At 39.8% G+C, this 26,782-nt stretch overlaps 1 protein-coding gene across 1 annotated transcript in view; it reads left to right on the forward strand.

Moving 5' to 3' along the window:
- Positions 1-26,782, forward strand: part of LOC114650274 (cytoplasmic tyrosine-protein kinase BMX-like) — a 163,186-nt gene that overhangs the window by 26,167 nt on the left and 110,237 nt on the right. The window contains exons 4-7 of the mRNA XM_028799805.2: positions 1,571-1,652; positions 6,678-6,797; positions 7,008-7,060; positions 12,767-12,837. Of these exons, the coding sequence (XP_028655638.2) occupies positions 1,571-1,652; positions 6,678-6,797; positions 7,008-7,060; positions 12,767-12,837 (326 nt within the window). The remainder of the gene's footprint in view (positions 1-1,570; positions 1,653-6,677; positions 6,798-7,007; positions 7,061-12,766; positions 12,838-26,782) is intronic.

A 26,782-nucleotide genomic window follows, 5' to 3' on the forward strand; every position in this document is an offset into this window, starting at 1 on the left:
ATAAAATGTATTATTATTATTATTGATGTCATCATCGATGCCTTTCAAAAAACTTAGTAACTGAGAAATGTCTGATGCATCTGGGCTTTCATCGCGGATTAACAAAAAAAAAATCAAAATTAATTGTCCTGTATCCCAGTTATCGCTTAAAATCTGATGATAACAACAACAACATTTATTTATATAGCACATTGTCATACAAATAATGTAACTCGAAGTGCTTTACATGATGAAGAAACAAAAAAAAGACAAAATAAATAATTAAAATTAGGGAACACTAATTAATATAGAATAAAAGTAAGATCCGATGGCCAGGGAGGACAGAAACAACAACTCCAGAAGGCCATAAAAAAATAAATAAAATCTGCAGGGGTTCCAGGCCACGAGACCGCCCAGCCCCCTCTAGGCATTCTACCTAACATAAATGATCTCAATCAGTCCTCATTGTATTCAGGGTTCTCATGGAAGAATTTGATGATGACGGTCATGTGGACTTCTGGCCTTTAATCCACTCTTCCGTTCTCTGTACCACAGTGTTGTGAGCTAGGCAAACAGTAGCAAACTGTCTTTGTACTATTTTCATAACACAGTATTTAATAAACTCGCCTTCGGTAAAAGGTTTGCCATGTTTAGCAATTAACATAGCCACTTTGTAGCATGCTTTTGTGATGTTTTCATTTGACTTGTGGGCCTGCCTAAAGAACTGCTGCTGTGTGCCTAAGCTATCTTGAAGATTCTTTACTTTTTCAGCATGGTCACACTCTGATAACTTGTCGTATGCATTAGCATGTTTTGTCTCATAGTGTCTCTTTACGATATATTCCTTAAACAAGGCAACAGTCTCATGACAAATTAGGCAAACACAGTTGTTTTGGTTTTCAGTGAAAAAATATTTCATTATCAATTTTCCTTTTTTTATTTGCTATAGCCATGACAGTTGAAGGGTCAGAGCAAATTTCACACAGCTAGACAGTTACGAGGGAACTCTAACCACTCTATAACTGTTATAGAGTGGTGCTACCTCCATAAGATATAAAGAGAAATTGCATTTTGAATTTGTAGGATTTATTTATTCTGTTTGACTGTGCTGGCGGGCCATAAGTAATGCATTTTAAGACAGAAGGCACAGGCCGTATAAAATCTGACCTTGGGCCATGATTGACCCGTGGGCTTGACTTTGGACATGCCTGACATATGGAGTACTAAGGTGGGTTATTGGCAAGACATCCCACTTATTAGACAGAAAACCGTCTAAGAAAGTCCCAGAGGAGTTTAGATTTGTTATTTTTTCTATTTTGTACTTTATATTTTTAATTTGTATTACCATTTACCTATTATTTGTCTCTAATAATTCCTTCCCAAGATTAACTTTTGACATCTTTATATTTATTTTGAAAGTGTTACAATAGTGCCCCCTAGTGTAATACTCCAAATCATTATCAGTAGTATATAATGTACAAGACCTTGCAGTAAGGCAATATGTTTCATTTGAATAAATTAATGTTTGATAAATGATCCCAGTATCGTGCTAAGAAGAAAATTTTATTAACAACGTGCTTTTGTTTTCCAGGTTGTCTATGATGAAGGAATTCTGTACCTATTTGCACCAGATGATGCCTCTCGAAGAGAATGGCTGAGAGCATTAAAACATGGTAGAACAATTTCACCCTTTAAAATGCAAATAAAAATCAATTGATTAATATATCAGTCATATTATTATTACAATATTTATTCTATCTCCTGTACACTGCTATCTCTACACCTGTGACCATGAGTTAGAATAAGGACACCATCTCTGTTGCATGCCATAAAAGGTAACTAAAAGTGGTTGACATCATAAGGGGCATCTAACCTTAAACATTTCTGCTCCATTTCCCCAAATGATGATATATAATGCATAGATTTACAAAGCATGGCTGGTGTACATAATACCCTGTGAAAACTCCAACCTGCCTACGTCAAACTAAACTTTGGGGAACCACAAATGGGGGAAACTCAGTTTATGAAGGTCCGAGACCTGATGGACTCTGGGGAGACTGGTTTTGTATAGCAAGGGAGATGAAGAAGAAGTATTAAGTAAGAGGAGTGAAGGGGAGAGTGTAAAGATTGAGACTTAGAATATTGGAAGTTTGACAGAAAAATTGGGTAAAGTGGTGGAAATATTGATCGAAAGGAGAAGAGGACAGTGGACAAGATATACAGGTAAAGGCATAAGAATGCTTGGTGGGGAAACTGTAAAGTACAACATTTTCTATCAGAGGAGCACTAATGGCAATGCTGGTGTTTGTGTACATGTCTCAGAAAAATGTTAACGATAGTTCATGATTATCTCATTCTTTATAAACCCTATGCTAAAATTTAATGTCTGCTGCTGCTTGGTCCAGCCCTTTTTGGTAAAATCTTATAGCAGCAGAATTAAGGCACACTGAAGAAGGCCAGAGCTGCCATTATCTGACCAAGATCTTTTGGAGTAAATCTTTTCTACATACAGTGGGGCAAAAAAGTATTTAGTCAGCCACCAATTGTGCAAGTTCTCCCACTTAAAAAGATGAGAGAGGCCTATAATTTTCATCATAGGTATACCTCAACTATGAGAGACAAAATGAGAAAAAAAAATCCAGAAAATCACAATGTCTGATTTTTGAAGAATTTATTTGCAAATTATGGTGGAAAAAAAAAGTATTTGGTCAATAACAAAAGTTCATCTCAATACTTTGTTATATACTCTTTGTTGGCAATGACAGAGGTTAAACATTTTCTGTAAGTCTTCACAAGGTTTTCACACACTGTTGCTGGTATTTTGGCCCATTCCTCCATGCAGATCTCCTCTAGAGCAGTGATGTTTTGGAGCTGTCGCTGGACAACATGGACTTTCAACTCCCTCCAAAGATTTTCTATGGGGTTGAGATCTGGAGACTGGCTAGGCCACTCCAGGACCTTGAAATGCTTCTTATGAAGCCACTCCTTCGTTACCCAGGCGGTGTGTTTGGGATCATTGTCATGCTGAAAGACCCAGCCATGTTTAATCTTCAATGCCCTTGCTGATGGAAGGAGGTTTTCACTCAAAATCTGTCGATACATGGCCCCATTCATTCTTTCCTTTACACGGATCAGTCGTCCTGGTCCCTTTGCAGAAAAACAGCCCCAAAGCATGATGTTTCCACCCCCATGCTTTACAGTAGGTATGGTGTTCTTTGGATGCAACTCAGCATTCTTTCTCCTCCAAACACGACGAGTAGAGTTTTTTCATCTGACAATATGACATTCTTCCAATCCTTTTCTGGATCATCCAAATGCTCTCTAGCAAACTTCAGATGGGCCTGCACGTGTACTGGCTTAAGCAGGGGGACACGTCTGGCACTGCAGGATTTGAGTCTCTGGCTGCGTAGTGTGTTACTGATGGTAGCCTTTGTTACTTTGGTCCCAGCTCTCTGCAGGTCATTCACTAGGTCCCCCGTGTGGTTCTGGGATTTTTGCTCACCGTTCTTGTGATCATTTTGAACCCACGGGGTGAGATCTTACGTGGAGCCCCAGATCGAGGGAGATTATCAGTGGTCTTGTATGTCTTCCATTTTCTAATAATTGCTCCCACAGTTGATTTCTTCACACCAAGCTGCTTACCTATTGCAGATTCAGTCTTCCCAGCCTGGTGCAGGTCTACAATTTTGTTTCTGGTGTCCTTTGACAGCTCTTTGGTCTTGGCCATAGTGGAGTTTGGAGTGTGACTGTTTGAGGTTGTGGACAGGTGTCTTTTATATTGATAACGAGTTCAAACAGGTGCCATTAATACAGGTAACGAGTGGAGGACAGAGGAGCCTCTTACAGAAGAAGTTACAGGTCTGTGAGAGCCAGAAATCTTGCTTGTTTGTAGGTGACCAAATACTTATTTTCCACCATAATTTGCAAATAAATTCTTTAAAAATCAGACAATGTGATTTTCTGGATTTTTTTTCTCATTTTGTCTCTCATAGTTGAGGTATACCTATGATGAAAATTACAGACCTCTCTCACCTTTTTAAGTGGGAGAACTTGCACAATTGGTGGCTGACTAAATACTTTTTTTTCCCCACTGTATACTCTTAATTTTACGTTCAGTAATCACAACATGTGGTTTGGCTCATTAGTGTACATGTTAGTATAATAGTTTAGAGGTACAGTATATTCTGTGCATATCAATATGTTAAACAAGATATCCATCTGACTTTGACTGTTTGACTAATATACTTTTCCTTTTAGTTGACTAAAATTAATTTTGTTAACTAAAACTAGACCAATAATAACAATAATTAACAGACATGTAACTTAATATGAAATATGAATAAAGCTAAAATGAAATTTTCAGAATTGTCAGAAGACTAAGACTAAAACTAAATCAGAATTTATTGTTAAAATTAACGCTGGTGAGGTAGACATTAAAAAGTTAGGTGTGGATAAATGATTAGTGTCAGATCAATACAACAGATGGGGATATTGAAAGTTTTGAGATGAAGGTGTGACTGCATCAGGGATCTGTTCTAAGTCCATTACTTTTTGTGATACTTATGTAGGTCATAACCAGTGCATGGAAGGTTGACATCAAAACTCCTTCTGGTGATTTTGTATTGATGAAAAAAAATGAAGCACAATTGGAGCAGAAGATGCTAAAGCTGAGTGCTATTTTGGAAGTGAAAGGCCTCACAGTAAATACAGTGTCACAAACTCCACAAAGAGCCATTGCAAGGTTTGGGGCAGCCCCCCATATATTTAGTTTCCTGGCTGCAAATTGAGGTTTAAATGATAGCAGTGCTGTGCACAAAACCAAGTCCAAAACAGAACTGAGGGGATAGGGAAAAGGTGGAGGCTTTTAAAGGGGAAGACAGGAGGTGAGGTCAAAGGGGTCAGACTCATGAGGGTCTTCAACCATAGGCTCGAGCCCGGATGTGACATCACAGGGGCTGGAGCCGGCAAGGTCTTCTTCCATAGGCTCGGACCCGGAAGTGACGTCAAGAGGGCCAGGTGGAATCTCCCGTGAATGGTCTGCAGGAAAGGGAGAAAAAGAGCCAGTGCATTCTGCCACATCCCAGTCTGATTAGGAACTGCCCTTACTCAAGCCCTTTAGCTGCCTCCCATGCGCACGTGTGTGACAACAGGAACAACCAAAATAATGGTTAGTGGCAAAGGGTATGGAGATATGGAAAAAGTGCATGCATGGCCATACATCATATGTGGTAAAGGTATTGGGAGAAATGTAGTCTATTGCACAAGCTGTTAGAATTGGGTAAATATAAAGTGTAGTGGTGTGAAGGTCAGTGTGTAGACAGCAAGAGTAAACCTTTGCTCATAGAAAGTGTGTGAGAGGAGTGCAGAAAGTTGATGTAATACATATTAAGTATACATTTAGATATTGGCAAAGTTGTTTTAGATAAAATAGGGAAGCTGCACTACTTGTGTGCTATGTTGAATTCAGAGTGAGGAATGGGCACAGCAGTAGTCGCGGGTGTTAGACATACAATACATGGAAGAAATTCCAGGAGCTGTCCCCTTTTTGACTTCTAAAGACATCTTTCTTGCATTAAGAACATTAAAAAAAGTATATAGAACAAAAATAAGAAAGATCACTTGAATTTGTAGAGTGCCACAAAGGTAGAGGAGGAAGAATGTCAAATTAAGGCAAAAAGTTGGTGTGGAGGCAATAGGTGTTATGCTAAGGAGAAACAGACTAAGGTAATTTGGGCTTGTGGAGTAAAGGACAGAGGATTATTGTGTAAGAGGTGTACTGGGTGGAGGTGGTTATGAGGCCTGTAGATGGTATCGGATGATATTTTAAAAAAAGGGTTTCACGCAAAGAGTGAAGGGGCATCTGGCTAACCTGAATAATGTGGAAAATGTCCATTAAACTGGTAGTGATTTTGATGTACACTACTGTCTGGATCCTAGTTTCCTTTGAACAGGGATATCCTTTGAATGGCATTTCTGTGTTTCACCCTGTTTATATGTATTGTCTCCTATAGTCAAAAAAAAATGTTGTGTGTATGAATGTGTATGCATTGAAGCTAGAATTCACGAAAACTCATCATGAGTGTTAAGTGGAAAGTCAGCTTAAAAATTAAATGGATGGACACTCACTTTTATGAATACTGCTTGAAGACATTTGCATTTGCCACAGAGCAAATGAATTGTTAACACAAAAAAGATACTTTCATATTAAAATACAGCTCATGTCTATTAAAATAATGAATGACACATATAGCAGGTTTATTATTTGTTATTAAGTAATTTAGCACCTTTATGTTTAAAAACACACATTTTGCTACATATAGCTTTTTTGTCACAATATTCATTGAACCTTAGTTGGCATTTTATATTTACTGGGTAATACAAATTGGACTTTTTGGTAAACCAAGCATGGCTATGAGTAAGTAACAAAAAAGGGGGAATTGTGTTGTCAGAATTAATTCTAATTTCAGATACTGACATTATAAAGTTATGTTTGGTAACAAAATGGGTCTAACATCTGTCTAGAGATAGATTTGAGAATGCTCAGTAATAGTAACATTTTGAAATGAAATTGTAAAGTATATGGAATCTCAAAGATTTTGGGTAGATGTACAGAAATTAAGAAAACTGAACATGTAAGCTGTAGAGCTTCTGCAAGACATGTTATATTAACAAATTCATTTTAACATTATTTCATTTAGAAATTCAAAACAACTCAAATCTTATATTGAAGTATCATAGTGGATTTTGGAAACAAGGAAAATTTCTTTGCTGTCAGCAGGCAAGGAAAACAGCTCCTGGATGCACCTTATGGGATGAGGGTGAGGCACCTGTTTTTAATATTATTTTATATTTTGCTGTTCAACAAATACATGGGATTCTGCAGAACAGAGTATTTGTTTGTCAGTGGTTGTGAATTTGGTTAAAGTTTTTATTTTAATTATTGTTATTGTAGAAATACCCAGATCTTACTTCTTTCCAAGTAATCCCAAAACCTTTTCTCATTTATTCTTTTGGTTTTAATTTGACAGCACAAAAGGACCAAAAACGGTCTTTATCTGTGAGACACCATTCGCCTGATCTGGTAAGGGAAAATTTTAACCTTTGATTAAAAACTGGAATAAAACAACCAAATAATCAGCAACTTGATTAAAGCAATTGAAATTAAGGCAAAGTATGGCAGTGCCATACAAGTGTTCTCCTGACTTTGTAATTACACGTAGAATGATGGAAACATTTGAGAAAACATTTGTGTCAGTAATTAAGCATAAATGTTTATAAAGGCTATGCAAAATGTAATTAAAGCTTATAACTTCAGCAACTAAAGTTACCCATCTGTCTCTGTCTAATCTTTTCAACTCCTTACTCCTTTATTTATTCATGGCCAGCTTTGACCATAAGGCAGGGGCCAACTTTTTATGTGACGTCTCTTCACTGCAGAGCCTTATGCACACTTTTTCCTACAAGGCCATTTAGCGTTGCTAGTCAATGTCAATTCCATCTCTTTGAGATTTGGAATGAAAACCACATTGCTCAGAGAAACCCACTCAGAAATCAAGGAAATGTGAAACCTGGAACCAGTAACCAATGTAAAATATGTGTGCAGCTTATTTTATCTTTTTACTTATCAGTATGGTAGACTTAACCATTACCTGAAAAGGTTATTTTTGTTTATATATTTTTATAATATTTTTTGGGTGTGTGTTGTCCTGGGTATGACGTTAAACTGCATCCGGCCATGTAAGCGATCTTCTAACTTGCAGGGAAATCATCGGGTTTGGTATCAGGATTGGCACTCCAGCCACTGTTAAAAAATTCACACAGCTCTGAGACGACAGAAAGGACTCCTTTCTGCTCTCCGCGGGAGTAGCGCTGCTGCAGCCACCCATAGGAAGGCTACTCGCTACTCACATTATGAAGGGAAATGGGGAAAGCCCTCGGGAGTCCCATCCCCAGAAGAGTCAGAACCATCGCAGAGTCAATGGGGTCAGGCCTGTTGGGGATCAGAACTGGTGTGGTGGTGAGGTGATGCCCGCTGCACTGCAGCACTTGGATCCTAATTTGAGGCAGCCCATCCAGGTAGGTGTGTGGAACGTCTTGTCTCTCTAGCATGATGATCATCCTCCTCTACTGTCAAAGGAGGTGCGTAAACTCTGCATTTCAGTTGCGGCACTCTCTGAGGTGTGCAGACCTGGGACTGGCCAGATCTCTGTAGGTGGTTACACCTTTTACTGGTCTTGTCGCTCTGATGTCTGTCATACTGAGGGAGTAGCTGTTGCTGTAGCGGATCAGCTTATTCCGATGGTGTCCGATGTCACTCCTTTCAATGAGAGTATTACGAGACTCAGATCACGGCACTCTCTGGGTGCCTTGTCTGTTGTCTCAGTCTAACCTCGACTGCGGTGAGTGATATTTTGGTGAGGGAGACATTTTATTTGCAACTTCACTCGGTGGTAGATGGTCGCCAGCAAGGTGACACTCCTCTGGTCATAGGTGACTTCAATACAACCACTGGCACTGTCAGGGCTGGCTATGAGGATTGTGTCGGTTCCCATGGGTCTGGTGACTGTGGTGAAACTGGATCCATGTTCCTTTACTTTGCCGCATCGTTGGACTTGGTACGCCAATTTTGGTAGTGCAATGAAAGAGATCGATCATATCCTTGTGGGCAGGGTATACAGAAGTACCCAGTTTGTGAATTCTGACCACAGACTTGTTGTTGCTAGTCTGAAGATCCAGGTTAGGTCCAGTAGATTGCCACCTAATAGGAAAATGAGGCTGGACCTGGACAGACTCCAAGATCAAGCTGTTTCTGATAGGTTTGCACACAGTTTGTGTGAGGAACTTACAGATTTCGGTGTGGCTGCTGAAACTAATGTGATGTGGGAGACCTTCCGTGACAAGACCCCGAAGGTTACTGAGGGTTGTGTTGGTGTTATCAGTGTTCCCAGAAGGAGGTGTTTCATCTCACAGGACACTCTGGATATCATTGAGAGGAGTCACAGCACGTGGCTTGATGGCAAATCCAGTCTATTCTGAGAACTGAGAAGGACAGCTGCAAGGGCAGATAAGGAGAAATTTGTTAGGGGAATCTGTGAGCAAGTGACACACCATCTATGGTCTAGTGACTCATGTCCTGCTTACAGAGGAATCAAAGCATTACACACATCCAAATCTGTTCCTCAGTCCAACAGTCGCTGTCAGGTTGGCTGATGGAATGGATGAAACTGCAGTTGTGACCCAATGGGCTGGCTACTTTGAGCAGCTATTTAAAGCTGATCCTCCAGCTAGGACGTTGGATATCTCTGGGTCTACGGTTCTTGAGGCTGATCATCCAGTAAGCTGTGAACCACCCAATCTCAATGCGATGAGCTGATACCCCGTGAAGGGATTCTGCTTCTTTCTTGTGCCCGATGCTTGGTGGACTGGGCACATCCCCAGATTGACGGATGTAATCATTAAACATCTTTTTCAGAGATATTGTGGCAAGGTGTCCTCGGAATTTAATTGATGTTTCAGGCAATTCACAACACAGCGAAACCAAGCGTTTTCTTACCATGATGATATCTCGCACTGCCACCTGGTAGAATCTTCCAGATTTATGTAAAGTACACGCACAAGTATGAACAGTACAACACTTGCGTAGTATTAGCATCCGCTGGAGCATGCGTTGCATCGCGTGAAGTATAAACCTGTTCTAAGAAGTCTACCATCGATCGCATCCTGGCACTGAGGGTTCTCATGGAGCGCAAATGTGAATATTGGCAAAGTTTCTTTGCAGCCTTTGTCGATTTTTGCAAAACTCAGTTGATCGAGCTGCCCTGTGGGACATCCTGAGACTTTGCATGATCCCCTCAAGGTTGCTGGATATCATACCATCCAGTATACTTGTACTGTGAGTGCTGTGCAGAGTTGAGGCAGAACGTCTGCATTTTTCCCAGTTTATTCTGGAGTTCATCATGGTTGTGTTCTTGCTTCTACTCTGTTCAGTGTTTGCATGGACTGAGTGTTGGGCAAGGTTGTGGGGTCCAGCGGCTGTGGGGCATCTGTTGGTGAAGAAAAATTCACTGATTTTGACTTTGCTGACGATACTGTGATCTTCACTGAGTCAATGAAGGCTCTGATCGGCTCTCTTGAGAGACTGAGCGAGGATTCTGAGCTTCTGGTCTTGCGAGTGTCCTGGATGAAAACCAAAATGCAGGCCTTTAATGTCTTCTTAGGCACAGCAATCAGCAGTGTGTCTGTTTGCGGAAAGAGTGTCAACCTAGTCAAGAGGTTTACTTACCTTGGCAGTGACATGTCTCTGGTGACTCTTCCTATGAAGTCAGTAGACTGATCGGGAGAGCATGGGGGGTCGTGAGGTTGCTAGAAAGGGGTGTATGACGCTCCTGAAATCTATGCAAAAGGACATAGGTCCAAGTCTTTAGATTCCTGTTTCTTCCTGTCTTGCTATATGGTTGTGAGTTATGGAAGATATCCAGTGACCTGAGACGAAGACTGGACTCCTTTGGTACTGTGCCTCTTCAGAGAATCCTTGGGTACTGCTGGTTTGACTTTGTGTCGCGTGAGTGGTTACTCATGGAGTCTCAAATGAGGCACATTATCTGCATTGTGAGGGAGTGCTAGTTACAGCACTATGGCCATGTGTCCTGCCTTGCAGGATCCTCATTGTTGAGGACCCAAGTGGCTGGACCTGGTCAAGGGAACACCACACCACACCTGGCTGCGGCAGATAGAGGGTCATTTCCGGGGGTTGGACTGGACCGCATGTCTGCCTGGGGGATTGCCAACCAGGATCCTGACATATTTCGTCATGTGGTGGGTGCAGTAAAGTGCAATACCAGTGCATGCTCCCCAACATGACCTGACCTATGTGTGTGAGTGAGTCCTACAGTAAACTGGTGCAGTGCTCGGTGTATATCTCAGACGATTGCTCTTTTCTAAAGGCTGGAATATAGAAGAATAAAAGCTCAGCTAATCAAACAATGTAATCAATTACAGTTCAAAAGATTAACTTATCGGCAGTACTGTGGCATGATGGTCGTGCTGCTGTCTCACATTATGGAGATCCAGGTTTGTGTCCCAGGTCCTCCCAGTGTGCATATTCTCCATGTGTCTGTGTGAATTTCCTCTGGGTACTCCGGTTTCCCCTTACAATCCAAAAACATGCACATTAGTAAATTAGTGATGCTACATTGGACCTAGTGTGTGTTTGGTGTGGGTGGTGTGTGTTTGCCCTGTGATAGACTGCTGCCCTGTCCAGGGTTTGTTTCTGCCTTCCACATTACGCTAGCTGTGATTAAGTGGGTTAGTAAGTGACTTGATGTGTCTAATTCTGAAACTGAGTGAAATGAAACTTTGTCACCATAAGGGTCCACCAGGGTTGGAACTGGAAACCACCGCTCTAGTGGATGGACAGGAGAATTCTGTCCTCCAGCTAGCCCTCCCATTGATTCTGCTTCAAACTGGAAACCTTGTCCGAGCCACTTCAGCTAGTAGTCACCAGTTATCGCTGTTTTACCAAGAGGTTTTGCGAACTTTTCCAAGTTTTTTCTTGTCATATTCTCTTCCTTGTGTGTTACACATTCCTGTCTCCTGGTGAAATCCCGGCCTTCTGCCTCCCTCTGATACATTACATACATATATATGGCAAGGTCATAACATCCTTTTCTTATGGTGATGGCCATAACTGTTTCCCAACTTGAAGGCCCAGCTCAAATATACAGGGTATACAGCCTTGGTGTATACTGGCAACCAGTAGAGATTCCAACCTTTCTTGGCCTCACTGTATTTTTGAGGAAAGGCTAAATTATCTCTGTAGTCTGTGTCAATCGTCTTCTGGTATTCTAGGTGGACACTGGACATTTCTTTTCAATGTCTCAGGTCTCTTTCACTGTGCTGGTGCTCCTGACTATTGCATTTTGGAGGCCCCCAACAGACACAGACACACACACACATATACTGATATTCCACTGTCCTGAGGTGCCTACACTCCCATATTGATTTATGTAGAACCTTTCCTGCTGCTAGTGTGGCTATCTGGAGAGTTTGTGCAGGGCTCATAACTGTTTTTTGCCATCCTTGTGTCAGAGACAGTTGCAGTTAACAAATCAGTGCCATAATCTTTCCTTGTAATAATGTAATATGACTTTTATTAGTAAAGTCCTGTCAGGACAAGATCAGAATCAAATAGTAAAGATATGAAAAGGTAGTTGTGAGCAGTGGTCGCACAAGAGAGAAAAAACAGAAAAACAAGTACTGTAAGAGAGAAGAAACTGAGAAAGTGAAGTTGTTCAGTAGTTTGCTAATTCCTGTTCTTGTCTTTTACCCTTAACCCTCTCCTAAAATATGAATTTGGGGCCTCCTGCAATTTACTGTTATGAGCATGCAGTGAATGGATTGTATTTGGTTGGATTGGAATCGTGTAATTTTTGTACCAAACAATTTACAAAGTTGTGAATTGTGAAGGTGTTCTGCAAAATCACTGAATCATTGACCTTAGCCTCCATACAATTTTAAGTAATTAATGCTGCAGAGTTTTCAGTTTATAAACCTTGAAACAAAAAGTCTTATATACTTATTCATGCACACAGTACACTTAGAAAAGATAATGAGTATTTATTTTTGAAAATACAGGATTGTTATTACAGTATATTACTGATAATTTATCCACAGGAAAAAAAATTCTATATTTCTATCCATTGGGTCACACTTATAAAGTAAAAAGTAAAGGCTGAAATTAAGAATTTCTTGCCACATTTATGTGAAACAATATTGTTTTATTTTACAGCATAAACAAAATACCAGCCTTCCCCCTGTCCCAAGAAAGAAGAAAGTGTCTATGAAAGCTGGAGTTAGTGGGTAAGATAACAATTTTTTTTCAGTTCTTTAATTCTTTAAATGTTAGCTGCAGTACCCTGAAAGACGAGTCAAGGATATTTTTAATGTGTAGTTGTTGGTTGTGACCTGAGCTGAGTTGACTAGCAATACTACCCTTCATTTGAGCTGGAATTTATGGAATTAAAGATTGTATACTGTAGCTGATACTGTGAATATTAGAATATATTGCAAGACTATAATACTGCATTGACAATGCTGAAAAAAATCACATAGTATAGTCATTTTTGAGCAATTTAATATACTGACATAGTATACTGACTGGAAGTGAACACTGGCACAACTGGCTGCTGCTGCTCGCTGGTATTTTTATTTTTCACCAGTATTGTTATTCTTGTTTACTGCTGTTTTGCTGTTATTCCTTGATGACAAACCATAGCTCAATTTTTAAATTAAAATAATACGATGTTGTTGAGGAATGGCTGTGGATTCAATTGGTCACTGGGTTTCTTGTTCCTTCATCTGGCTGCCTACATGTTGGCTGTATTTTTTCATTGGCAACTATGCCCTTTCAACATCATGTCTCTTTGGATTATTACTGCTTGGATTATTCTTTCTCTGTTACTCTATTTTGTTATGCCCTTATTTAAGTACTCGGCTATATTTGAGCAGTTTCATTGTGGTTTTTGTCCTTTCAATGGTACAGTGACAGCTTTGGTTAAAATTACTAATGATTTGCTAATGGCCGCTGACTCTGGGCTGCTGACCATTTTGCTGTTGCTTGACTTGAGTGCAGCGTTTAATTCAGTCTCCCATAGTATTTTATTAGATAGATTAGTAAATTAGTCTCCATTGGAATCTGTGATATTTCTTACACTTGGTTTGCATCATATCTTTCTGGTCGTACACAGATTGTTCAATTCAAGAATTTTAGATCTTAGACTACCCCATTCACTAGTGGTGTTCCCCAAGGCTCTGTTTTGGGCCCTCTTTTATTTACTATCTATCTTCTGCCACTTGGCACTATTATTAGGAGATATGGTACTCAGTTTCATTGCTACGCTGTTGACAACCAGCTGTATTTATATACCAAGCCCAATTCTGCCTTTACTTCCCTCATCTTATTTGACTGCCTTTTTGAAATAAATGTTCTGGTACATGCTCTAGAAACATCATGTATTGATTACTGCAGTTCTGTATTGGTTGGCATCCTTCACAAGATTCTGCATAGGCTTCAGCTGGTCCGGAATTCTCCTGCTCAAGCTATTATTGTAACCACTACCATAAAACATATTACCCCAGTTCTTTGTGCACTTCACTGGCTCCCTGTTAAACGCCCTATTTGTTTCAAGATTCTGCTATTAAAAGTTCTTCACAGTCTGGCATTTTCATATCTTTAGGATCTGCTACATATTTATATCCCTGCTCATATTCTTAGATCTTTATCTACCATGGGGTTTAGATACTTTAGCTTTGTTGCTCCTTGTTCTGTAGCCTTGATTCCCTTCCCATCTTCAAATCTGGACTTAAAACTTTTCCTTTTAAACTTGCCTAACCCCCTTGATTTTGTCCCTTGATTGTACAGTTTAGTACTTTTATGATCATATATACATAATGCTATTTTAATTGTATATTGTTAATTTTCATTGTATTGTGTTCTTTTAGTATTTATTAATTTAATTAATTCTTTGTTTTGGTATATTTCTCTAACTTTTTTGTAAGGTGTCCTTGAGTGCCTTGAAAAGCACCTTTAATTAAAATGAATTATTATTGCTAATAATTATAACAATATTATTATTATAATATTATCACAAACAAATTTGAAACACTGAAATAATTAATTATACCCAAATTTTTAGAAATACTTGGAAACACTGCCTATTCACTATTGAGGTCCGCCAGATAACCTCATACTCAGCTGATAAGACTATAACTGAATTCAGCCTTTCCTTGCTCATTTTTTCTCCTCTGAATCTTATATATTTCTTCTACTGTTTTGAGAAATCACATATTACTATCAACACCCAATCATCCTGTCATTCCAGCAGCTTTTTATTTTCATGAAAAAACATATTCACATAATTTTCTATCAAAGCTTTAAAAAATACTCACTTTATTTCCAAATTTTTAGGTAAAATCATTTTAATGTGAAGGTCAATAACCCACTTCTTTCAGCTTTACTGCATTATAATGTCTTCATTTTTCTCCCATTTCTAAATCCATCCATGAATTTTTTTAACTTCTTTACCCATTTCAGGTTTGCCAGGAACTAGAACCTATGCCAACAGGCCTGAGTAAAAGGCAAGAAACCTACCCACTGACATGAACACTAACATACATTGCTCCAATCATGTACAGTATCTGGAGTCAGTTTAGACTTACCAATTAAGCTAAGATAAGAAAAGATAAGATAGAACTTTTACAGAATTTCTATAAAAGAATAACTACATAAATATGTAGTTAAGCAAGGAAATAAATAAACTCCCACACTTTGGTATGAACACACACCAGAATGACTATTGAGAACGAAAATTAAAAAGAAAGAAAACTTCTGAATTGGCTTTCATGGTCACAGTGTGGTATTATGCAGGCATATTGCTGTTGGTACAAAGGATCCCCAGAGGTGTTTCTTGACTCACTTCTGCTGAATAATTCATTAGTTGAGTACTCAGTGCTTGTGTGTCAGAGAGAGGATATGCAGCATTGTTCATAATGGCACTCAGTTTTATTTTAATTAATTCCTTCACTACTACCTCCAGGGGGTCCAGAGTCTGTACTAAAATTGAGCTTAACCTTTTAATTAGCTTGTTGATTTGATGGGACATTACTAACACAGTACACCACAGCGTAGAAAATCGCACTGGCCATCACAGAATTATAGAAGATGTGAAGAATGTCACTTCCCATATTAAAGAAACACAGTCTCCTAAGGAAAAAAAACGGCTCTGGCTTTTCTTATATAGTTCCTCTGTGTTCTGAGACCAATCCAACCTGCCGTTAATGTGGACCCTCAAGTACCTGTAGGAATGGAAATCTACTGTACATCCACTCCTTGAATAATGACTGGACATACAGACTCTATGGTGCAGCAGAAGTCAATAACCAGTTTGCTGATGTTAACATTCAGATAATTCTCTTTGCAGCAAGAAACAAAGTTCTCCACCTGACTCCACCATGAGACTCTGTCTCATCCTCTTTATCAATATACCCCATAAGTGCAGAATCATCTGTGAATTTCTGCAGGTGACATGACCTGGTGTTATATTTGAGTCAGAGGTGTACAAAAATGTGAAGAAAAAAGGAGACAGGACTGTTCTGTGTGGTGTTCGAGTGTTGCTCACATCCATATGAGAAACACAGCCCTTGAGTCTCACAAACTGTAATTCGCCTGACATATAGTTCATTATGCAGGACACCATAGGCTCATCCACCTGCATATCTATGAGGGACACAGGGATGGCTGGATAGTATTGAAGGCACAAGAGAAATCAAAAAACATAATCCCCACAGTGCCACCAACTTTTTCCAGGTGAAAATAAGTATTGTGAAGCAAATAGATTATTGCATCCTCCACTCCAATCTTTGTGCAAAACGAAAACTGCAGTGCATACAGGTGGTCTACCACAAGAGGACTCGTATAGTACAAGACCAGTCTATCAAAGGTCTTCATGAGACATAAGTGCCACTGGTCTGTAGTCATTAGGTGAAGAGGCACTTGCCTTCTTTGGAACAGGAACAATGCAGGATGCTTTCCACAGCAGTGGGATTTTCTGAAGCCTTAGGGACAGACTGAATAGGTGACACCACAAACTTGGTCAGCACAGGCCTTAAGAACTCAAAGACTGACTTCATCTTGTCCTGCAGCTTTTCATGCATATAACTTCCTCAGTTGTCTCCTTATGTGGTCTTTAGTTATGGATAGTCCACACTGATGGTCAGAGGTGGGCTTGTCATTGGCCATTCCAGTTGAAGTGTCTGGTGTTGCTGATATAGTAGGGATGGTGTAGGGAGATTAGTCATTGGAAGAATTTATGCAGCAGTAGCACTAACCACTGCTTTATTGTTCCTCAGTTGATAGACATACCCTCAGCATTTATAGAAAAAAAATGGTATCAGTTAATCAAGTCATAATTAAAATTATTCTACAGTACATCATGTAAAGTACATTGCTGAAAAAAATTAAGGGAACACTTAAATCACATATCAGATTTTGATGAACAATATATTTTCAAATGGAAAATCTTTACTGAGTAATATTGTGTAATTCATTGAGAACAAAATGATGTAACAACGGTCAATAGAAACCAATATCACCAACCCATTGAGGGCTGGATTCAACGTCACACCAAAAATCAAAGTCAAAAATTGAAATTCATCACAGCAACTCGGAATGTGACTCAGCAGTGTTTATGGTCCCCACATGCCTGTATGTAATCCCAGCAACATCTGGACATGCTCCTGATGAGACTGTGGATGATGTCCTGGGGGATCTCCTTCTCCCAGACCTGGATCTGGGCATCAGTGAGCTCCTGGACAGTCTGTGCTGCTACTTGGTGGTATTGGAAATACTGATGCATAATGTCCCTGAGGTTCTCAATTGGATTCAGGTCAGGGGAACCTGTGGGACAGTCAATGACATTAATGCCTTTGTCATCCAGGAACTGCCTACACACTCTGGCCACATGTCCTGCACTAGGAGGAACCCAGGCCGCACTGCAAAAGCGTACGATCTGACAGTGGCTCTGAGGATTTCATCCCAGTACCTAACAGCACTCATGGTACCATTACCTAGCCATGTGGAGGTCTGTGCAACCCTCCAAGGATATGCCTCCCCAGAGCATCCTTGACCCTTTACCAAACCGGTCATGCTAAATGATGTTGCAGGCTGTATAACGTTCTCTGTGGCATTTCCAGACTCTTTCAAATCTGTCATATATGCTCAGTGTAAACCAGCTCTCATCTGTGAAGAGAACGGAGCGCCAATGGTGAAGCTGCCAATTGTGGTATTCTCAGGCAAATGCCAATCAAGCTGCACGGTGATGGGCTATGAGCATAGGTCCCACTAGAGGAGGTTGGGCCCTTATGCCACCCTCATGGAGTCTGTTTCTGACAGTTTGGTCAGAAACGTGCATGCCAGTAGCCAGCTGGAGGTCATTTTATAGGGCTCTGGCAGTGCTCATCCTGTTCTTCCCCACACAAAGGAACCAATACCGGTCCTGCTGTTGGGTTGATGCCCTGCTATGGCCCTGTCCAACTGTCCTGTTTGGGACAAATTTTTCCTTGATTTACCCCTCTGCTCCACAGTTCAAAATTACAAATACAACAATATGTATTTATATAACACATGTTCATACAAAGAATGTAGCTCAAAGAGTTACAATCAAATAATCCAGTAATTAAGGTGCACATTTTAGACTTTAATTTAAGACTATTTGTGTACATTTCGGTCTCACCATGTAAAAATGACTACACTTTTTATACATGGTTCCATAATTTCAGGGCACCATAATTTTTGGGACAATTGGCGTTACAGGTGTTCGTGATTACTGAGGTTTGTTTCATTTCTTCATTAGTGCAGGCATAAAATACCTAGGCTTGCTTCTACTCTTTAGCGTCTATAGTTGCCATTGATGACAAGAACTGTGCCAATGAAAGTCAAAGAAGCCATTATTTGGCTGAAAAACAAGCATAAAACCATTAGAGACAATATAACATTATGATTACCTAAATCAACTGTCTGGAATATCATTAAGAAGATCAAACACACTGGTGAGCTCAGTAATTGCAAAGGGACTGGTAGACCAAGGAAGACTGCTACTGCTGATGACACAAGAATTCTCACTATGGTAAAGGAAAAGCCCCAAATGGCAGTCCAACATATCAGAAACAGTCATCAGGAGGCAGATGTGTATGTGTCCGAGACTACTATCCCCAGAAAAGACTTCCTGAACAGAAATACAGAGGCCAAACTGCAAGATGCAAACTTCTAGTTAGCCACAAAAACAGGATGGCCAGATTACACTTTGTGAAATAGCCTGTAGAATTCTGAAAAAAGGTCTTGTGGACAGACAAGATAAAAATAAACCTGTATCAGAGTGATGACAAGAGCAAAGTGTGGAAAACGAAAAGGAACTGCCCAAACACAAAAGTTCTTATCTGCTCTTATACAACATAATCACCTTTTCCCACCTTCTTCTTTTGGCTGCTCCCATTAGGGGTTGCCACAGTGGATCATCTTCTTCAATATCTCTCTGCATCTTGTTCTATTACACTCATCAACCTGCATGTCCTCTCTCACCACATCCCTACACCTCCTCTTAGGCCTTCCTCTTTTTCTCTTCCCTGGCAGCTCTATCCTTAACATCCTTTTCCCAATATACTCAGCATCTCTCCTCTGCACATGTCCAAACCAACGCAATCTCACTTCTCTGACTTTGTCTCCCAAATGTCCAACTTAAGCTGGCCTTGTAATGTACTCATTTCTAATTCTATCCATCCTTGTCATACCCAGTGCAAATCTTAGCATCTTTAACTCTGCTATCTCCAGCTCTGTCTCCTGCTTTCTGGTCAGTGCCACCGCCTCCAACCCATATAACATAGCTGGTCTCACTACCGTACTGTAGACCTACCCTTTCACTCTTGCTGATACCCATCTGTCACAAATTACACCTGACACTCTTCTCCACCCATTCCACTCTGCCTGCACTATATTTTTCACCTCTCTTCCACACTCCCCATTAGAGCAGATCCCTGATGTAATCCCACCTCCACCTTGAATGCATCTGTCACTTCTACCGCAGACCTCACCGCTGTCACACTACTCTCGTACATATCCTGTACAACTCTTACGTACTTCTCTGCCACTCCCGACTTCCTCATACAATACCACAGCTCCTCTCGAGGCACCCTGTCATATGCTTTCTCCAGGTCTACAAAGACGCAATACAACTCCTTCTGGCCTTCTCTATACTTCTCCATCAACATCCTCAGAGCAAACATTGCATCTGTGGTGCTCTTTTTTTGCATGAAACCATACTGCTGCTCACTAATCATCACCTCACTTCTTAACCTAGCTTCCACTACTCTTTCCCATAACTTCATGCTGTAGCTCATCAATTTTATCACCCTGTAGTTACTACAGTCCTGCTCATCCCCCTTATTCTTAAATATCCGCACCAGTACACTTCTTCTCCACTCCTCAGGCATCCTCTGACTTTCCAAGATTCCATTAAACAATCTGGTTAAAAGCTCCACTGCCATCTCCCCTAAACACCTTCATGCTTCCACAGGTATGTCATCTGGACCAACGGCCTTTCCATTTTTCATCCTCTTCATAGCTGTCCTTACTTCCTCCTTGCTAATCCGTTGCACTTCCTGATTCACTATCTCTATATCATCCAACCTTATCTCTCTCTCATTCATCAACCTCTCAAAGTACTCTTTCCATCTGCTCAACACACTCTCCTCACTTGTGAGTATGTTTCCAACTTTATCCTTTATCACTCTAACCTGCTGCACATCTTTCCCAGCTTGGTCCCTCTGTCTAGCCAATCGGTACAGGTCCTTTTTTCCCTCCTTAGTGTCCAATCTCTCATATAAATCATCATATGCCTTTTCTTTAGCCTTTGCCACCTCTCTCTTCACCTTGCGCCTTACCTCATTGTACTCTTGTCTACTTTCTGCATTTCTCTGACTATCCCACTTCTTCTTCGCCATCCTCTTCATCTGTATATTCTCCTGTACTTCCCTATTCCACCACCAGGTTTCCTTTTCCTACTTTATCTGTGCAGATGTCACACCAAGCACCCTTCTTGCTGTCACCCTTACTACATCTGCTATAGTTGCCCAACTTTATGGTAACTCTTCAGTGTCACCCAGTGCCTGTCTCACCTCCTCCCTAAACTCAACCTTGCAGTCTTCCTTTTTCAACTTCCACCATTTGATCCTTGGCTCTGCTCTCACTCTCTTCCTATTTTTGATCTCCAATATCATCCTACAGACCATCATCATATGCTGCTTAACTACACTTTCCCCTGCCACCACTTTGCAGTCTTCAATCTCCTTCAGATTCACTCTTCCGCATAGGATGTAATCTACCTGTGTGCATCTTCCTCCACTCTTGTACGTAACCCAATGTTCCTCCCTCTTCTTAAAATACATATTCTCCACATCCATGTCCATCCTTTTGGCAAAATCCACTATCCTCTGACCTTCTTCATTCCTCTCCTTGACACCATACCTACCCATCATCTCCTCGTCTCCTCTGTTCCCTTCATCAACATGTCCATTGAAATCCACTCCAATCACCACTTTCTGTCCCTTGGGTACACTACTCTTCACTTCATCCAATTCACTCCAAAAATCTTCTTTCTCATCCATCACACACCCAACTTGCGGGGCATATGCACTAACAACATTCATCATCACACTTCCAATTTCCAGATTCATAATCATCACTCTGTCTGACACTCTTTTCATCTCCTAAACACTCTTGACATACTGTTCCTTCAGAATAACCCCTACCCCATTTCTCCTCCCATGATAGAACAATTTGAATCCACCTCTATTCAACCTGATCTTACTCCTCTTCCATTTAGTCTCTTGCATGCACAATATATCAACCTTCCGTATCTCTATCATATCTGCTAACTCTCTCACCTTACCTGTCATACTGCCAACATTCAAAGTTCCTAGCCTCAGTTCCACTCTCTTTGCCTTCATCATCTCCTCCTGCCTCCTGACACGTCTCCCCCCTCTTCTTCCTCTTCTTCGTCCAACAGTAGCCCAATTTCCGCCAGCACCCTGTTGGCTAACAGTACTGGTGGTGGTCATTGTTAACCCGGGGCTCGACCGATCTAGTATGGAAATTTGTATTGTTGTCCGCATATTGATTTGGCAACATTTTACACCTGATGCCCTTCCTGACGTAACCATCCCCATTTATCCGGGCTTGGGACCGGCGCAAAGAAACACACTGTCTTATGTATCCCCTGTGGCTGGGTTAGTGTTTAACTTATGGTAGAACTCCTTATATAGACAACACATTTGCATCTTATGAATAACTTCAAAGTTAACTGTCCAGCTACATATTTTTTTCCTGTATGCAAATGAAATCATTATTTTAGATTTTTGTCTATGTTTCTCTCTCGCTTCTTCCTTTTAATTTCTTTCTGTTGCACCACTGGGCTTTTAAAGAACCATTTATTTGGATTTTTTTCTGTTTTACTGCACAGTAGTACATCAAATATATACTCTCACAAAACTATTAGAGGTCTGACCTGATCATATCCCACCCATATCAACCAACCACTCATTGTTTTCAAAGCTTTTCAGTTGGGTCTGATTGGATAAGTTTATACTTGTGAGGATCAAAGTGGGGTAGGTGTGTGTGTCTTATACTGTCAGTGTAAAAGTGAAATTTTGCTGTTTTGAAGACTTTTTCTTTGCATATGCTAGAGCCCCAGGTTGTGTACCCAAGTCACCCTGATGGTAAATCCAGCCATGTTTACAAGACTTGTGTGAAATTACCTTAGTGGTTGGAGACTCTCTTTAATACACTGCAGTGAACCTGGTCAATGTAAAACTTAATAGCCCTTCCATTTTATATTTAAACCATGTCTTTTCTTTCAAAGACTAGGTACCCAAGGATTTAGCTAACACCATCCAGTGGCTGTTTATTCTTGTCAGGGACCACTGATTACTCTTTCCGGCCTAATGAATGCCATTTTATTGTAAACCCACTGGAGGCCCACCATCTCAGCCAGTCTCTAGTGATTTCACTAGGATGTTATTAAGAAACGGAAATTCAAATTTAAAAAGAATAAACAAATTCCTTGAAATTTCATATCTATCTATTATATAAAAAAATCTTGGGTCGAGACATGATCATGTCGGACAGACACTTTGACGTTACGCGAGACGTGATCATCTTGGAGTGACACTTTGACGTCATGCAAGACTAGACATTATAACCTGAGGAAGCAAGACCCGTGAGACAGTGACTTCTGCACGTCACGCCCTACTTACAAACAATGTAAAACAAGTTCATGGACATCTAACCTTGCAGTTGTTGGAATGCTTTTGGCAGACACACTTCATGTGCTCCCAGCTCTTAAAAATGTTATACATTCTAGATGGCACGTGAACGACTAAGCGAAGAAGAAACAGCAGCACGTCAAAAAGAGACATGAAAGTCTCGGAGAGAAAATAAGGCAAAAATGGATGCACAAGAGAACAATAATAAACTTTTTGCAAATTTAGAAAATAAGGAAAGTAATAATCAGCCCGGACATCCTGCGAGAGACACTTTGACATCCCGTGAGAGACACTTTTAACGTTCTGCAAGACAAAGCAGTGAGACAAATGGACAGCTGCTGTACAGGCTTTTAAATGATTGACATACAGCATGACAAGCAGTACACGCAGCATGACAGGAGGAGCAGTAAGCAAGCAGGTGATCTGTCCGGATCTCCAAAGCGTACGTTCAGCCACCTCCTTCACAACGCGAGTGGCAGAGACGTGAAGCCCCCTATTAAAATAAATAAAAATAATTTGCAAAAATAAATTGAATGAATAAAGGATAAAAGTCATGCTAAACATACAATAATATGTGCAATAGTAATTCTGATAAGATGAAACAATCAGGCCAGTAGCTTGCTTCTTTCTTTTCCTCTTCCATAAAAGGTCTTATTACCCTAATTTTCTTTGAACCAAGCATATGGCATTCATGTTGTTTTCTTCCTCTTCTCTGGTAATCTAAAACTATTCAGGACATTTAACTTCTCTACCCTTTCTATTGGACAATTAAAAGGTTTGCTTCAACTTTCACATTTAATTATGAAATGAAACCTTCATAAACAGTTATATCACAATTACATCTATGAAGTAATTGTAAGAACAACAGATAGCAACTACATGAAAGAGTATATTAAAATGCAAAATAGTAAATGTGAAAGAAACTCATAAAATCAACCTAATGATTTTCTGGGTCAGCTTGACAGTGCAGTGGGAAATGCAGCCACCTCGCAGAATTTGTAGCCTAGATCAGTTATTTCCAGAAATAAACAGAGCAAAGGAGCATTTCACTGATCAGATCAAACTTCTGACATGGAATAAAGAAATGGTCAGTTTTATTCAAACTAGTGCCCAAGTCATTACACATTGATGAATGTGCAATGCATATACCAACATGAAATGAAGCAAAACAAAACATTATTACAGGTATATTTATATTAGATGACAACCTCAGCGGACGGCAGAGGTAACACCAGTAAGCAGATTGGGAAAGAGAAAGTGCATTATTTTATTTTTATTTATTATTTTTTTCCATAAATCCATGATATTGTTTTGATCCCAAAAATGGCTCAAACTGCTAGTGAGGGGAACACTGTCAAATCCCAGCTAGGAAAGAAGGAAATTGTGGAATGTTTATAGATAAGATGTATTTTCACAAAAGTTCTCTGTAACCAAAACTGAGTCCAAAGATTACAAAGGCAAAAAGAGTTCCTGGAAACAAAGTAAACAAGTCCCAAAAACACAAATCCAGAAGGTGAAGTCAAAAACTGAGCCTAAGGAGAACATATCGAATAAGCACACTATAAAAAGTCATTGTGAAATGACTACTACGACATTGCATGTTGCTGGCCATCAGGACTGCACATGGCATGGTATGTGAAGTTATGGAAGTTATCTATTTATAAGCTTGTGCCACTTGTTAGAAAACAATTGCAAACATGCATTTGTTTTACAACATATTAGAAGACTTAGAGAGAGAGAGAATTTCAGTTCTTTAATGCAAAAATTCAAAAAATTAGTTTCAGGCTTCAGCCCAGTTTATGGTTTGTTTTGTCCCATAAACCAGTGGTTCTCAATCTCTGGCCTTAGTTTCTAGTTTAGTCTATTTAGTATGGCGATGACCGTTTATTAAAAGTAATGCTAAAGTAAACTTGCCAAAATTTTCCCTGCATGGCACTCATCAACAAATAATAGTAAATACTTACTCAATATTTAAATATAGTGCATAGATGAAATACACACAATACTCATCCAAAAACAACGCGCCATGTGGGTGTTTAATACTAAATCAAATTTAGTGTCAATTTATCTTTTTAATTGATAACCTGGGCTTGTCTGATTTGCAAATGTTTGTCAAAATCAGGAGTATAGTATGCGAAGAGAGTGCAGAGAGGAATATATTTAGGTTGTAAGTGGCTTACTCGTCTAGAATTATAATGCACATACCTTTTACACAAGGCAAGATGAGTTGTGCGCATTCTTATATTTGGCAATTCAATTTCCAATGAGACAGTGCCCAGTGTGTCTATTGGGTTATTGTACAAATGTCTTTAAAGCCAAAGGCTTTATGCTTTTGTTTGGTAGTACCACACCGCATATAACACACAATAGCCATTGCACGCCATGCTAAAAGGTAAAAGTATATACCTCAGAAAATATGGCTTGTGTGTTCCTTTAACTTTGCTGCTTAGTTCAGGTTGTTGACATTGAATCTTGTGAGGCTGATACAGAATTGGAAGAGTTCAGAGTAGGTAATGCTTTGGAGTATTTGAGGAACTTGTCCATGTTCATTGGCTTTCTTAACAAAGCGTGTGGTGTATAACAGGTTGTCATCTTCTTGTAACTGGACTTGGATCAGTCTTTTCAGTTCCTCAGTAAGCAGGACCAAAATGTCCCTTTGACTGGGTGCAGAACTGAAATCTGAAATTGGTAGCCCCCTAAATTATTAAAGTAATTGCTCTTTTAATTTTTTTCTTTTTAAACTTAGGGCATTAACATTTTGTGGTTCTGGTGTCTTCCATTATCATGAAATGTGCTGACTGGGTTTATTGATGTAAAGGTCACCTGAGATTGACTTGAATTTACTTTGGTGTCTGGTGCACTTTGATTTATTGTTGACTGCTTTATTAACATTTCTCACTTGGATTTTTTATTTCAACTTTTAGTTTCTGATTTTAGGCTTTTCTAAAAGATAGGATTGATTCTTGGTTACTTTTCACTGATTTTATATATTATTACCATAAGAAGCTTACAATAAATAAATAAACAATACCATATATGTCAGAAAATAAATGGCAAGAAGGGTGGCTCTGGATAATGAACAATTACTTGTTAATAAATAAGGATGAAATTATATATTTAGGAATTACAGTTCCAAAGGAGAGATTCTATATATTGGCAAATAAGGAAACAAAAGTGCAGGTGAATACCCTTTTCTTGAAACTTATTTGAAGGACCTCTGCTGAAGTGGCACAGCAATTAGTGTTACAGCTTCCCAAACTTGGATACTGAATGATGCAGAATGTCTCTTGCATGGAGTTGGCTTGTACTACCTACATCGTTTCTATTTTCCTGTAATCTACTTGGAAAGTGATTGGCATTGTTAAATTAACTTAAATATATCCTATGATTGGTTGGTGTTCTGGTGATGATACTGGAATAGTCTGAACATCTAGTTGAAACAGCAGATGTATTTAAGCAAAAGTATACATTTATCAAATAATATCCATCCATTATCCAACCCGCTATATCCTAACATAGGGTCACCTGGAGCCAATCCCAGCCAACACAGGCAGAGCTTAGCAGGACACCAGCCCACCGCAGGGCACACCCACCACACACTAAGGACAATTTAGGATTGCCAATGCACCTAACCTGCATGTCTTTGGACTGTGGGAGGAAACCCACGCAGACACGGGGAGAACATACAAACTCTGCGCAGGGAGGTCCCGGGAAGCGAACCCAGGTCTCCTTGCTGCGAGGCAGCAGTGCTACCACTGCGCCACCATGCCGCCTGTCAAATAATATATAAAATATAATACATTTCAGGAGCAGCAGCTCTTAAGCTTCTCATTATATTTGGGGAAAAAAAACAATTGCAAAGATTTTAAAACCTCAAATCCCACATGTGAAAGGGGAACAAAGTTGAAAGCATCCATATAGAACTTTCCAGTGT

The sequence above is a fragment of the Erpetoichthys calabaricus genome, chromosome 4 (genome assembly GCF_900747795.2).
Source record: "Erpetoichthys calabaricus chromosome 4, fErpCal1.3, whole genome shotgun sequence".
NCBI classification, from domain to species: domain Eukaryota; kingdom Metazoa; phylum Chordata; class Cladistia; order Polypteriformes; family Polypteridae; genus Erpetoichthys; species Erpetoichthys calabaricus.